Genomic DNA, 16,523 nt, shown 5'->3' with positions numbered 1-16,523 from the left:
ATCAAACTGATTCTGAATAAAACACAGAGTTAGGACATTTCCCCATTAGAAAACAGCAACTCCTGCTCTTTTCTCAGTCAATTATCAAGTCTGACGGCATAAACTGCTGTCAGGAAACTGGTCTTTTTGGGCAGGGAACATCAAAAACCCAGAGGGGGACATTGGGACAGTTAGCAGCTCTGCAAAGCTGCATGCAGCTCTTCAAACAAATCCTCCAGAAAGGAAGGAACACTTACCTGGTGTACCCATTATCACAGAACTGCTCTCTGATTTGAAATACATCCTATTGAGATCATATTCGAAGTTATTCTTACCAGGTAAGCCCATAGCCTATTTGAGCTCATTTTGTTGAGCAATGCAATGCTGCAACTCTAAAAGGTGACCCAAATACCCAAACAAAGGAAACCTTGAGAAAGATTCTGTAATTAAGTATCTCACCTTTTATTTTGTTCATTTACACTTCTGGCACTGACAATTCTTTGAAGATATTTATTTTCATTAAAGCAATCAGAACAGAAGTCAATTAAATAATTTTACATCACTTAAGTTTCAGAAAATGTACAACACTTTCATACATTATAGGCTTGACTGGTTGGAAATGGAAATGGCACATGTTTGACATGGTTAAGAAATGACTTGGACAACTCAGCAATTAGTTTTGCCAAAACCTGTTTTGTACTGAATACCGTAACACGTGCCCAGGGATTACAGTGTTTCTGATGGCACCATGTGCATGTTATTATTCAGCATGGAATTACTACTATCAGTTTAGTCTCCAATAATGTCTCAAATATTCTACACGGCATTTGTCACAAAAAGATCCGGTTAACCATTTCATAGAGGAGTGAGATTCACAACGGAAAGCAGGGACATGACTCGTGCCACTTCCCAGCAATGTCCCGGACCAGCAGGACACTGAGCACATGGAGAATATCAAGCATGTGAATAATCCTATCAATTTCATGGGGACTACTCAAACACTTTAAATCAAACAGATGGCAGGAGTGCACTAGGCAGGACCTGCAGTTTAACGCAGCATCTCAGCACCATGAAACCATCTCGTTTCAAACCTGCTGGGGATCCACGAAGTTTCTCCTGCAGAAGTCACGATGATGGTCATACATTCAGTCCTCCCAAAAGTCTGTGCAATGTTTAAGGCAGCAAGAGAAATTTGCCTTTATTTTAACACTTCAGAAACAGATGGTTCCTTTAGAAATAGGTGGATAATATTCATACTTAATCAGCGCGCTCCTTATTTATACAAATGCAATGAAAGGTCAAACCAAATTTTGACAAAACGTTTCTCAACAAAATCAAGGAATGTAACTGAACCAGAGTTGAAACTTTAAAATTACATGCGCCAGATCATTCACATGTAACATACTGTCTAGGGACAATGTGAAAAAGTGGGGATTTAGATGAAGTCTGTATTCTTGAGGCCTGATGCTCGTCAAACTTCCCCTGGCATGAGTGAGCTCTACTAAAGCCAATGAGTGAGCACCTCTGATGAGAGGTGTGAGTAAGATTAAAAACATGCCACTGGTTCACACTAACAGGTCATTGTGGCTAAAGTATATTCTCATATACAGAACTCTGCAACACTATTAACACCCATTTACAAAACACTACAGTGATGGTTATTGGCACATAAAAAACTCCTTCTCTATATGAAAACATACACAAAATAGATAAGAACTGCCATTTTTTTTTCAGACTTTTAAAATCTATATATAGTTGCCTTTGAGGAGTTTTAAACCCCAGTATCACAAACAACAATATTTCTTTAACAATGTTCACCTAGAGTTTTACTGTGCTGACATTTGCAACACTGCCACAATCTAGACCACTTGTGGATTATGCTTAACTGTGCTGTACACAAGGTGATGAAGATCGATAGAAAACCACTAAGATTTTTGCACAAAAATATGACTTGTTAAAATCCAGAGAACAACTGAGTCACTTTATAGGCAGCAGCTACATGTAAGCTGTAAATGTTACCCGCAATAAAAACACATTTTGCCATAAAGCACATATTGTGGCATTATCTGCTTCTGGCCTGGTACACAAAGCTTGATTTTCTTCCCAATGCAAAGGAATGGGTTTGGTTAGCTTGACTCTCTCAGAAAAAAGTGCACACATATGTTACTCTTTAAAGTGCTCTGAAAAACTGTCTCTTCTGCCTGGATTTCTACCCCGAGATCTCTCTATCCTGTGAAAACTCTGCCTCTTTGCAGTAGTGATGTTCAGCTAACAAAGCCTCTTCTGCAAGTACAAGCAAAATATCAAGAAGACCATGTTAGAAGAGCACTGACATTGAGAAGTAGAAAGCTGGGTATAAAGCTGAGAAGTGCAGGGTCTATCTTTCATTAGCCCACTCACTGTCTGTGGGACTGCAGCAAATACCCTCATGGCCTAAGGGAATACCCTTGCTCAGGGCCTGTAGCAGCCCCTAAGTTCAAAACTTCTCCCCAGTGCTCAGCCTGAGTGACTAAAGAGACAGAGGAGATTTCACCAAGGAAAAAAGTATCAGCTTTGCTAATTCCACTGCAACGTCCTCACCTCCATGTAGGCATGGGAAAGGAGCACTTGTGTGCTTCTTCCCCCTTAGCCTGACAGCCTGACCGATCCTATCCACAGGACCAAGCACAGTCCCTTGGCCTCACCATCCTTATCCCACATGGATAAACCATGACAAATGACTGCTCCTGTTGGCTACGTCACACCCATCTACTGAAACAAGACTTCGTGGGGCTTTTCATGCATCATTTCTTTCTTCTCCCCTCCCAACCCTAACTCCTACATGAGTGAAGTGTTGCATTTATCAATTCACGCAAAAACCAGTTGGCATTGAAACAATGGTCCTTGTGATGTACCCTTTCTTTTCCCAGGATTTCTGGGACAATTTCCACCAGGGTTGTCACTGCAACTCACAAGGTAGCAACGCCTACGAGAGCGACCTATCCCAGGTGCCTGCACAGCAATGCAACTTCAGCCCTCCAAACAAGTCCTGGGCCTTGCTCTGATTCTACATCTATTTTCAAAACAGGTTTGGTTCTCTTGTTAAAAGATTATTTTGATCAATGAAGTGCCAAGGGGAAGAAACAAGTGGCAAATTACCTCATCCTCCCCACAATTTTTAATTTCAACATGATGAACTAACTACTTTATGTGAATTAATGTGAATTAAATTTAAAAATATTAAAAACGCATCAGGACTTGTTTCTTTTGTACTTGTTGTTAGCTCACATGTAGAGTTGGTAGATTAATCAGAATTAAAATATCTCAAATCGTTGTGTATAATCAATATGCCCAACTCTACCAGCAGTATTATTCTAGCACTCCTGATGCACCTGAATACCTGAATTGTGTGCAGTCCTTATGAAGAAACATTTTCACATCTTCTGCAGAAAGCTTTCAATGAAAGAATTTTGTGCTTAGACATATTATTTATGCTACTTCATAAATTAAAATCTTATAATAAGAAATTATTCAGTTACATTGTATTTTTATTCTTTTATCTGGAATGTTACTAAGTCTACCTTTAGCAAAAATCTCTTAAAACTTAAAATATGCATAAATATAAAAAATCTGCAAAATAGAAACATTTATCTAATTTTCTTAATAAACTGTAAATGTTCACAGATTCTAAAAATAAAACCCTAACTGTGTAAGACTAATTAGAAGTGTCTGATTTCATTTTTATTACACAGGATGCTTGGTACTAGGTTCAGTGTTTCTGAAGTATGGAATGCTGTCTTGGTGTAAAGCAACCCTAAAAGGAAGACTTAAACCCAGCTCTCTGTGGGCACGAAAGGGGGAAGGACAATGAAGAAGCCAATATATTTTGCACGTTTCAATAGTTATGCCTCATGAAAAAGGGCATGGGATACAAACCTGCAGAAAACTGTTTTCAGTAAGATCAAACTTGAGTGAGAAAGTGAGCCCAGTGCTGTGTGCAACTGAGCGCCACTTCTGAAAACGTCCATGAAACAAGGCTGGCAGAGAGAGATGGTCTTCTGCTGCTAAAAAGCTGCAGCACTGCCTGCAAAACAGAACAGGCTGACCTTGTGACTGCAATCTTTCCAGTGACTTTGCTTTAGCTATGCCCAGTAGCTGCAGCAGTTTCCTCTCCCTGTGGGCACAAGCGCGAGGGCAGCGCTGACTCGGGGCCACCACAGGGACGCCGGGTCCTGCCTCTCACCTGCTCCAGCAAAACACATCAAGGCAATGTTCACAGGTGTAAAGTGAGCATGGCCTTGTGCTTGTGGGGGGATCAGAACTGTAAGTCCCTATCCTCAAAAGCCAATAAATAAATACCCACTTAAATACCCACTTAAACCTATCAACCACCTAAGCACAGGTTATACACCTATTCACACACTGTTCTAGGTAACGAAACTGCCCCGAATAAGGGTCTTCAAACACATATTTTTTTGGTTTCAGAAAGAAATCAATTTGTCTTTAAAATGATTTTGTTCTTGTCTGTGCCAAGGATCCCTTTTTCTCCTTTCAGGTGCTGCACCTTCACTGAAGGTTTCAGAGAGGTGACAGCCTAACAGAGCCATCCCGCTGCAGGGGCATTTGTAGATAGGTCTGAGGACCTGAGCATTTTCAATGGACAGATCTGGAGATCTGAGCATTTTCAACAGCTGGTGCTTTCAAGCATAAAAATATTGTGCGCTTAAAAGGGAGGCAAGATGGAAGGTGTGAGAATCCAGCCCTCTCACCACACAGGAGACGTTCAAGGTCGAGTTGCTCTTTGCAATGATTTGTTTGAAATTCCCTTTGTCCACTGTTTTCCTCTTTTAGTCCCAGGCAAGTCACAGAAGGATGCTTTAAAATATTTTCTTTCAAAAAATATTTCTTTGATTAATGGAGTAAAAAAGAAAACAAAACAAAATACACCCAATCCCTGAAGGTCAATAACCATAGAATAGGAACTCCCCCACAGAAGATTAGATAACATAAAGTCAGACTTCTTTACAACAACAAAACCCCATGTTATCCAATAAAAATAATTTAGTAACAAATGTCCAGGCTTGGTCTTGATAGTAATCCTACATTAAAAATATTTTTCAACCCAAGAAAACCCCACAAATCAAATCTATAAAATCTAATTAACCCAACAACTTCTTTAATCTTTACACAGTGAAAAATAAATGTATTTTTACCAAATAAATGGGTGGCAGCCCACAGGCAGAGGAATTTTTTCCACATTCTTTCATGAAGCAAATGTTTCAAAGATAAGAATTTGAATCGTTGATGCTTTCAAACTCGTATCTTTGATAACTTAAAGCAAGGAGGACAGGACAAGGAAAAAAATAACATAATATTTTTATGTAGCTGCATAAAATTCAATTTGCCAAGGCAAGCAATCATGGCAGGCGAATAAAACACCATTCACATTTTCATTACCATGCTAAAAGCAGCCAAGTTGATTTTTGTGCCTGACATTTTCTTGACAAGTTTGCAATGCTTTGGTAAGGCAATTAATATGAGATATAGGCTTCTGCCCATTGCTAATATTTCTCTTTAGATCTAGCAAGACACCGGCTGACTAAGGACATTTGAAGGAAAAGTGTGCTGGGAGTCATCTGCTCTGCACATATGGAGATAAACTGAAGGCAATATTTATTCACAAGTACAAGGCGCGGGAGGGATGACCACTGTGCATTTAGCAGCACAAACCCTCTCCCCTCCTTCTCTTTCCTTTAGCTAACAATATTTTATGTTCAAAACTAGGCACAAACCAGTATGTTCAAATGCAAAAAAGGAAAACAAACATAATTTTTTTTCTAACTGACGCCTCTGTGTTGTACCTAGCAATATATACCAGTTCATTTGTATGTGTGGCCACATACTGAGCTCTGTTTTCCTGCTGTCAGTAGTTAATTTTGGTGGTTTCTCTCACAAACACAAACTCCTGACCATAGTGTGTACTCAAGAGCAGCAGTGGGTCGATAGCCCAGTGTAGCACGGACACATGCCAGCCTACTGAACCTGCATCTAGGTGAATACGGCTGTCTGCTTGTTACCTCAAATAAATAACAACGGAAATTCACTTAGGGTAAATTTGGGAAATGTTGCCTCTGATGCATATAACAGATATTTGTATTTTCCCAATTAGTTAACCTTTTGAAACGGTTACTGTTACAGCAACTTATGCATTCATCCTTCGTTGTACTGCACAGCAGAGCTACTTCCTAGGCTGCAATGGGATGGGGATCTGACAGCTGTCAGCTGCTTTCTGATTAGCTACTCAATTACTTTATCTTGTCAGGACTAAAGATAAGGACAGCCCCTGACCATCTAGGATAGCCTTCTGTATTCATCTGGTACAGTGCACCCTACTAAATACCTGGGGACGGCACAGCGTTGTGCACACTTGGTAAAGTCACATAACTATGAAATTCAACCTCTTTTGGAAGCCATTGCTTTTAGTTATCAAGAAAACACTAGCATATTGAATTTCCTCCAAATGGAGCATTTTTGAACATGAAGGCATTTTTAACTGCACAGTAGAAAGGAGAACCAGACCAGAAGCAGGGCAGTGAGGTCATCAGAGAGCTGCTTTCCCCCCCAGAAGGCTTTTAAATGATTAAATACATCAGCAGCTGAAAATTATTCCACATCAGAAGCATCATTGTCAGAAAGATGGTAATTACTTCCCTTCACCCGAATATACTCGATATACCTCCCTTCATCAGAATCTGACATACCACATGTACATAGCCTGTTTTCAAACAAAGATTCAATTTCCTCTAGTTTTTTCCCTTTAGTCTCAGGAAGGCAGCCATAGATGAAGATTAGTCCCAAGGCAGCAAACCCTGCGTAGAGGAAGAAGGCTCCTGCAAAGTAAAACAATTGGCACAGTCAGTTACAGAGGTTCCCATCCCTTCTCTGCACCTGAGCAGAGGGAGCGACAGAAGCAGCAGGTTGGGAATCAAAGAGTGTGTAAAAGCAAAGGCTGGAGGGACAGGATTATAACAACAAGCTGCAGGGCTGTGGGTGTAGAAGCAGGACACTTTATCGCACCATTCTGCAGCAAAGTAAATTAAAAAAGAAAATTTCAATTCATGCCAAAGATAATAATGCACATCCTTCCTGGGCAAGTCACTCTGCTGTTAAAATAAACAGCAATTAGACAATCGCATGCCCAAATAAAAAAATCATATGTGGAAGGCAAGAGGTTTCTTAGTTTATCTTGACAGTGAAGGACACATTAAGACAACTCCTCAAAATGAGAAACTCTAGCAAAAGAATGAGTCAGGATTAAAATAACGCTTGCAACTCTTACACCTAATTATAATTTAAAAGTCCTCTGTAGAGACAATTAATATTGAGAAAGAGCTCATTCCCGCCCACGATCCATTATACCTAGAGGGGCAGAGAAGGTACCAAAGGACCAACAAACATTTACCTGCCATGTGTTGCTAGACTGATGGCTCAAAGGAATAACAAGTAGAGCTGAAAGGCTCTGTACTAGTAATGATGTGAAGGTCACATCAGCTGCCTGGCAGCTTAATGTAATTTAAATGACTTGTGCTGGAGTGGCTGAGCAGTAACCTGACAAACACTCCACAGGCTACTGCAGACAGGACTTAATCAACACCTATATTTCTGCAAGGACCATCTGAAATTGGCCTTGGATGCCACCACAAACTGAAAAACTGCAGATCCTGTGGGAATCAGCATATTTCACTAAGTCAGAAGTGGGATTTTTTCCAGCTTCTCTGTTTTAAGCAAAACTGTCTAGGTTCTCGGTTAAGGACAGAAATAAATGGTTTTTTTATGAAATCTGGGCCAAAGTCTATAATCCAGGCAGGTTGTATCAGATCTCCAGTCTTACTGAACCACAGTGGGTTGAGAACACTGCATTCACAGTTGACATTTCATAGCAAAACCAACTGAGGGACCCAAAATCTGTAGAAAATCTCTGTGCCAGTGGCAGTACCACACATATGAACACATACTGTTACTTACCATAGTATGTCAGATATTCAGCTGTATGCAGAAATGTCAGTGACACGAGCACATTGAAAACCCAGTTGACTCCAGAAGAACATGCGTTTCCTGTACTTCTTGCCCAAAGTGGATAAATTTCAGAATTGACAGTCCAGGGCATAGGACCCATCCCTAAGAATTGGGGAAAAAAGATCAATCCCAGTCTAATGGCTGGACTCAAAAGTAAATTTGACATGTAGTCTCACTATTTGATATTTTACGATTTCATAACTTACATGTGAAAACAAATGCTTGCTTACCAGGTGCAAAGAAAATCAAGTACAAAATAAGGCCCAGAAGTGCTGTCCAAGAGTATGGAGTGGGGCAGAAATTATATGCCCAAAACAAATCTTCCTTTTTGAACACTGTTTCATTTGAACACCTGAAAAAGAACAAAAAACTTTGTATTGAAGAATTTTTAAGGAAATAGGTGACATGTCAATATAAACATAGCAAGTAATGTCTTAGGAAAAGCTGACAAACGTACAATTAAGATAAAAACTTCATCCCTGTTAATTTATCAAGATCTTTGAGGAAAGTTTTAAATTCAGAAGCATGTTTTTTTCTCAAGCCTGGTCTTATGAAGAATAATCAGCAAAACATTCCTGAATTTACACGCTTGCCTTGAATTTACAGATTTACGTCCAACAACCACTCTTTACTACACAAGTGGTGATACCAAAACCAACAAGACCATTCACATTCACATAGTACAAAAAGAGCTGCAGCAGCAGGACTTTGAGCTAAAGATGCTGCATCCAGGGATTTAAGGTCAGATGGAAGTTAGTCCTTACAGCCTTGATGAACTAACTATCTGCTGCACACTTTGTGTGTAATAAGTAATGCCTATGGAGTGTACCAAGGTCAAGTGAAGCTGTAAGGAAAAGAGGTATGTATTTTCTTTCCTACACATTTAAGAAGAAGGCAGCATTTCTAACTAACTACTGAGAAAAAAGTGTCTCTATTCCAAGGACCATGTGGAAATTACACATTTTGAGGAATAGGTATAAAATCAGGTATTTCCGTCTGACTGCCAACAATATAATATATTTTAAAGGAATACTGGTGACTTGATTTTTTGTTACAATTTTTTTTTTTTAATTAGCATTTTTTTAAAGAGACAAATCATAAATGCAACTAGAGAAACTTTTCAGCTGCCACCACATCGATTGCTACAGATGAAAAGCCATGTAGTTTTGGGAGAGAAGACTTAAGCAGACACTACTCTTTCATATGCAAACAATGTTATTTACTTGAAAAGAAGAAATCACAGAGAGCTGAACATCTGCCTGGGTTATGATTTCCAGATCAGCTGGGCATTTATGTGAAGGATATGACCCTCTTGACAGTAGGGAAACCAGAATGAAGACGCCTGAAATGGGTGATAGTTGGGCAATAGGTTGTGAGATGGTAGAGCAACAGACCCCCTGAAATGCTTCAGAGGATCCATTACCATTGCAGTTGACTTTCAAAAGCAAATTCCAACAAAATACTTCTCCTCTAACTTTTCTGTTAGGAAACAACTAGCCAGCCCCAGGTTGAACAGGAATGTGTTAAGGACTGATGGCCAACCCACCACCACTCCTGGGGCAGAAATATTCCTTATGTCGTCATTGATGTATCAAAAGGACACCACTTAAAGCAGGATATCACTGTGAAGCCCCAGATCCAATTTCAGGACAGCTGGAAATCCAAAGATCAAATACATTTAAAAGAGAGAGGTTAACCCAACAAATCGGACGTGCCTGTCTCTTATTGGCCTTTTTAGCCACCAGCGCGCTTGTAACAAACGTGGGAAGAGCCCTCCTCAAATCTTCGTTCGCGAAGCCCAGCCACGAACCCAACAAATACTGGAAAAATGCACATGTGAAAACTGGGCAAACTCTAATGCTGTCTTAGTAGCAGTAAGATGTAAGACTTGCAGGTCCACCTTGCACTTGAGTAGCACCTAAACAACTGGAGAAATGTTGAGCCATGATGTGCTGCCAGCAATGCAGCCAGTCCTGGTGTGCACCTTTCCACAGCTCTGCCTTGCTGAGCTCTCCTGGAAAGGCCATCTCATCCAGGGCATAGATTCACTTTCAGTCTTGATGTGAAAAACAAAGAGAAAACAGGTCAACTGAACATCTCTCTCAAAGATATGTCCTTTGTGCCTGGATATAGCAAGCTCATGGCCTCAGATGCTACCTGGCCACTGGAGCACCCATCAGCCTAAGACACCAGCAGTTTCTGTGACAGATTTTTCACCTTTTCTCAGCCAAAGGTACCGCTTCCCTCCTTGCTACTTCTTCATCTTCCTTCCAACTTCCTTCTTCTGTCACTTTGCTCTTTCATGGCTTAGCTCAGCATCTCTTTCTATGTTATGAGTGTGAGACATGGTTCATTCCCTATTAGTGTCCACCCTGATGTTTCCCTACCACTATACATACTCCTCACTGCATTTGGGTTAAATCAGGTTTGAGCTGTGTCCCAGATACATGGCATACAGAAGACTGAACTGTGCTGGAGAAAAATCCATGTTTAAATTGTAAATTCCTTATGTGTTAAGGAAATGGTGTTTAAAAGATTAATTACTGAACACCCAGTGATCCCGTTGTGACCTCCTGCTCAGCCCTGCATAGCTGCTCCCTCTGTGTCTGCCCCACTGCAAGATGAAAGGAGTGCTCGGTTTCACAGTTTTAACATCATCACTTCTGCTTCATTTGCTGTTACTCTAATTTCATTTGCAGGTGTTCGTACTGAATACAAGCTGATGAGCATTTTAAAACATCTTGATGCTGAGATGGGCTTCTCCATTCTGCCCAGGCAGATTGGCAGCTCCTCAGAGAGGGCTCACGCTTTCTCTCAAAACACTACTGTAAACAAAGACATACTTGGTTTATTATCTTGCATCCATCTCCATGAGCACAAACCAACCTGCTGATTCATACAGACACAACTGCAGGCAGGTCAGCATATTTCCCTCCCCTGCCATCTTCCAGGTGTGTCCTACTTTTGACAGAGTGGAACACAAATGATACAAGGGAAAAACAGATGTCTCCAAAGTCTCCTATGGCTGAAGCCACTCATCTATTCTCTGCTGTCTGCCCATAACTGAGAGGAAATTTTTTTGCAAGAAAGCAGATTCAGCGCAATGAAACAGGAAAAACAGCACTGGAGACTAGATTTAATAGAAACCTTGCAGTAATGAACTGTGCTTTGCTAATCCTTCAGTAGTAAACCAGCAGGGTATACAGAATAAAAGCAAAGACATCTGCATTTTCCAGCATCTTGCAGTGCTGGATATGTTCAAAAATAACACTCCTTCAAGGTTGGAGATTTGTTCAAGCTCTGCTACTGTGCTAATTCTACTGCTATACTACTATTTCTACAGGACTTATTATTCTGCTGAAGAATATATTAGTAATTAGTGTATAAAGTACTATCAGATAAAATTATGAATTTTGTCCTGCATGAAGGGAGCATATACGATGGAAGCAGATGAGCAACTACCCATCACTTCATGAGCTTAAACACACAGAAGAAAATAATAGAATCATAGAATGGTGTGAGTTGTAAGGGACCTTAAAAATCTAGTTCCAACCCCCCTGCCACAGGCAGGGACACCTTCCACTAGGTTGCTCAAAGCTCCATCCAACCTGGCCTTGAACACTTCCCAGGATGTAGCAGCCACAACTTCTCTGGGTAATCTCTTCCAGTGCCTCACCACCCTTATAGTAAGGAACTTCTTTCTAACAACGAATCCAAACCTACCTTTCTTCAGCTTAAGGTCATTCCCTCTCGTCCTTACATGCTCTTGTAAAAAGTCCCTCTCCAGCTTTCTTGTAGGTCCTCTTTAGGCATTGGAAATCTGTCTACCATCTCCCTGGAGCCTCTTTTTGTCCAGGCTAAACAACTCCAGCTCTCTCAACCCTGTTTTCATAGCAGAGGTACTCCAGCCTTCTGATCACCTTTGTGCCCTCCTCTCGACTTGCTCCAGCAGGTCCACATCCCTCTTGCACTGGGGGCCCTAGAGCCGGACACAGCCCTCCAAGTGGGATCTCATGAGAGTGGAGCAGAGGGGCAGAATCCCCTCCCTCGACCTGCTGGTCACACTTCTTTTGATGCAGCCCAGGACATGGTTGGCTTTCTGGGCTGAGACTGCACATTGCTGAGTCACATTGAGCTTCTCGTGAATCAACACCCCCAGTCCTTGTCGTCAGGGCTGCTCTTGATCTTTTCTTTGCCCTGCCCGTATTTGTGCTTGGGATTGCCCTGACCCACATGCAGGACCTTGCACTTGGCTTTGTTAAACACATGGGCTCACCCCTCAAGCCTGTCAAGGTCCCTCTGAATACCATTCCTTCTCTCCAGTGTGTCGACAGCACCACACAGCTTGGTGTTGTCAGCAAACTTGCTGAGGGAGCACTCCATACCACTTTCCATGTTGCCAACAAAGATCTTAAACAGCATCAGTTCCAGTGCTGACCCCTACAGAATGTTACTTGTCACTGGTGTTCACTTGGTCATTAAGCTGGTGACTGCAATACTCTGAGTACAACCATTCAGCCAATTCCCTGTAAACAGCTTACAAGTGTAATGATGCAGTCAGGTACCAGTGCAAAGAATTTGTATATACAATATGCTGGGTAATACTCATTTCCTTGATAATCAATATAAATTTTCCTCATACTTGAGCCAATTTGGTTGTACAATAATTCTGAAGTGCAACACTGAGAACCACAGCACAGGAAATGGCTGTGCATGACAGAGCACAGGCACAAGACAGAGACCAATTTGATTTTTCTCTCCAATTTCCATTAATTTTTGCTTTGCTGTAGAGTGAGGACTGTGTAGCCCTAAAGATATGGCTTCTGTGAGAATTAAATGTTTCATTCTGAACAGTTCAAATAATTTTAATATGAAAGCTGTTGACTTCTCGTTGTCTTTTAAGCCCTTCAGAAGCATCTTAAATGGATTTAGATCAAGTCTTAAAAGGTCAAAATTCAAATCAAGTCAGGCTAAGGAAATTACTTCTGAAGAAAATCACTAATGTGATCATTCATCTCCCTAAAATGCTTGTTAAAACACACATATTTCAAAATTACACATTCTGCTCTGAAATGAACTTTGACATCAGGTGCTGACGGCACTGAAAGATTTGAGAGCTAATTCACAGTTTCACTAATCCCTCATCTCTTTGTTCTGACAAGAGTAAAACTACTCAAGGACTGCTCTTATGCCAGACTTTTGTGCCTGGGTTATCAAGATGATGGTAATCTACAATTTGTCAACTTATTCTCCAGCGTAACACAAATATATTGGATTTAGAAAAAATCTCCTTTAAGGAGATTTTTAAAGTCTCCTGTGTACACTGCTGACTTTATATTATGCCAATCCACTGAACAATATAAATTTATGCCAAGTTTATTGACTCATGTTTTCATCTGAAGTCTGTCATAGAAAGAACAGAGGACCAAAGAGACATAATTTAGAGTAGCTGCTGTTTGGACTGAGGAAGGTTTCTGTAGAAGTGGGAACAACTTGTTCCTTCAGTTGTGGGAACAACTAAGGTTAATCCACAAACAATTACTCATCCGGTGGAAGAATCTGGACCTTAACATTTGGGTTATGTCTCATAACTTCAAGCCTCAATTCTTCTGTTAAAGACATTTACTTGTCTGAACAAACCTCTATCTATCTTTACTTAGAGGACAGAATTTAGCAAGGTACCAGATGAACTGTATAATAACTTAGTGGTAGTCAGACATGTAACTAAGGAGAACTTTGGAAACCGCCTCTACCCTGTCCATCAAGTGGCCTCTCTAATCCACCCATATACACCCAAAATAGTTACATTAGCACAACCCATAGAAACTAGTAAAACCATAAGGTATAGATTCACTACAAATCAGCATATTCTGATTTAAAGAAAAATCCCTGCTTAAGTGCTTAATTTTTATATATACACATGGTAACATGCTATCAAAAGTATCAAGTGAACTGCAACTCTTGACCTTAAGGCAACCAGATTGATTTAAACCTGACTAGTGTCTGAATCAATAATTCCTAAGCTTTTTCACAGTTCCCTAGATACTGGCTTCTGTGCCTCAGAAGCTCCATGCATCTCTGGAGAAGTTTCCATTTATCACTCTGATTCTGTAGTTTACAAAGAGAAATAATTCATCCATTAAATCAGATGTTGCTAAAAATATGCAGATGAAGCTTCTTACACCAGATGATGGCATTAAAAAAAAAAAACATACAAGAAACAAGAAAAGAACAAACAGATGCAGCCTTAAAAAACCATTCCCATAAAATTTCATAGGATTCAGCTAGACATTGCTTAACCCTCATTGCATAAAAACACCAGCAGAGTTTTGGACACTCATTGAAGCTTTTGCTATAGCTGGCAAAGAATTTTTAAAATATTAGCACATGCTTCGAAAGCTTGGAAAAATAGTTTAGTTCACAGCAAGAACACAAATTGCACCTCAGCAGATGAAAAGCAGTCTTTATCACGCTGATCCCCCCTGCTACAGGATCTATCTGTTATAACTACAGACTTGATGATCTAAAGGGTCTTTTCCAACCTAAACGATTCCATGACTCTCGGTCACATCAGAACACACAACTGCAGGAGACTTAATACACTGTTCTGGTTTATGTCTGTTCCAGCCATCTGGTCACAGATGAACATCATTTTTTAATATTATTTATTTAGCTAAAAATCTTTAGAGAGTTTGAATTCAAACACTTGCATTTTCCCAAGCTGAGAAATTTCATCTTTGCAACTGCATCTGAATTTGCCCAATAAATAGATTGCTGGAGCTGTTATTTAATCTGAACAAACTGATCAACAGACTGAAAACAGGAGCAATTTTTCCCCAAGACAAATAGGTCTCCAAAATTAATCACATCAAAGGGGTTCTCAACTGTTTGCTGATCTGGATATTTCAGTACTTTCGTAACCACATATTAGTGGATTCTGAAGGGTGGTCACCTATACTAGTGCCTTCCAAGCCCTGCTTGGAAATGGCCACCTCCAGGCCATGGGCTACAATTTCCCATTTTGCTGTTACACCCCAAGTGTTTCAAGCTTCATTTTTCATCATATCTACAAAGAGGGGAGAGAGACAAATCTCTGCTACTGTCGGAACACCATCCAACACGCTTCTCTCATCATCTTTCATGCACTCCTTACCTTGAGAAATGTACTCGAACAGGAAAATGTTTATATCTAGTAATATCTAGTAATATCTAGTAATGCAGAGTAATGTTTATATCTAGTGTTAGAGCCCAACCATCTCAGATTTCACAAGAGCTGACAGCACCCATTAGATACGCATGCACACCAATCCCAGCTACAGCATATTTAAAAACTGGGAGCAGAAATAAGTATATACCTGTTTTTTTGTTATAGGAGACACAATTATCTTAATCACACTACACAGAGATTGACTTATTTTTCTTTCCAAGCTTCTTCCTACTCTTCCAAAGTATCAGATGTTAATAAAAGTATCAGGAAACATCTGATGTCTCTGTGCTCTACAGAATGCCCTTTTCTAGTCCTAATTCTGATCCTGACTGGACACACTTGGTTTACCCCAGTATAAATTAAGATTAACTGGCAATAATTAAATTGTATGATTTCATAATAATAAATAATTCAAGTATTATATTAATAGTGCATAAACTTGTGAAAGGTCATACAACTATGAAACATAATCAACTGTTCACTTAACAAATACCTAGCAGTCATACGTACAGAATTTTAATGGGCAGAATTCAAATTAAAACCTGATCAAAATGCAAAATCTTAATTGGGTTTTAACATAAGCATCTTAGCTGAATGTCACTGTCCCTCAAGCATTTCTGCCTATGATCATTTTAACTACATTTTAACTACTTCAATCACCAGATAACAGGCCACAGTTTCAAAACATGGTATTTTGTGTTTCTTTTCAACATTGGACACTTTCAGGTACAAAATTAGCTGTTCAGCTGAAGGAAAACAAATGAAGGAATATGGCTTATTTCTTTCATTTTTTAGTGAAATACATCAAAACTGCTCCAATTTTCAACAGACATGAAACAGAATACAAAAAGAAAGGAACAGAAAGATCATAAATATTGTGGTTTAGTTTTGTTAAAAAGAAATCTTTTTGCATTGTTTTCTGGGAAAGGATTTCAAAATATTTTTATGTATATATTTAAACAAAATTAGCACCTTATAAAAATAAATTCAATCAAGTCCTCAAATATCTAAATATGTTACTTCACAAACTGAGTGCATAGAGGTCCCATCTGTATCCATTTATATCCAAATCTAAGACTATACTCAACAAACAGCTGGCAGAAGATAATTTGGTTAACACCAGCTAAGGGGCTGACAGGTTGAAATCGTAACTGTAAAAATGAGGTATTCTCCAGCTAAGAAGCCATGAAAAAAATGTGTTTATTATGTATACCCAGAAGACTACTTTAAGGTTTGTAACTGTCTGTAACTATAAAATTCAGCAACACTGACAGCAGTGAAC

General features: G+C 39.7%; 1 protein-coding gene across 1 annotated transcript in view; it reads right to left on the bottom strand.

Moving 5' to 3' along the window:
- Positions 1-417: 417 nt before the first annotated feature.
- Positions 418-16,523, bottom strand: part of SLC2A13 (solute carrier family 2 member 13) — a 152,589-nt gene continuing 136,483 nt past the window's right edge. The window contains exons 8-10 of the mRNA XM_032688403.1: positions 8,265-8,386; positions 7,984-8,136; positions 418-6,848 (exon numbers count right to left, since the gene is read on the bottom strand). Of these exons, the coding sequence (XP_032544294.1) occupies positions 6,622-6,848; positions 7,984-8,136; positions 8,265-8,386 (502 nt within the window). The 3' untranslated portion in view covers positions 418-6,621. The remainder of the gene's footprint in view (positions 6,849-7,983; positions 8,137-8,264; positions 8,387-16,523) is intronic.

Source organism: Chiroxiphia lanceolata, chromosome 5 (genome assembly GCF_009829145.1).
Source record: "Chiroxiphia lanceolata isolate bChiLan1 chromosome 5, bChiLan1.pri, whole genome shotgun sequence".
In the NCBI taxonomy this organism is placed as follows: Eukaryota; Metazoa; Chordata; class Aves; order Passeriformes; family Pipridae; genus Chiroxiphia; species Chiroxiphia lanceolata.
This window is presented reverse-complemented; position numbering and strand designations above follow the sequence as displayed.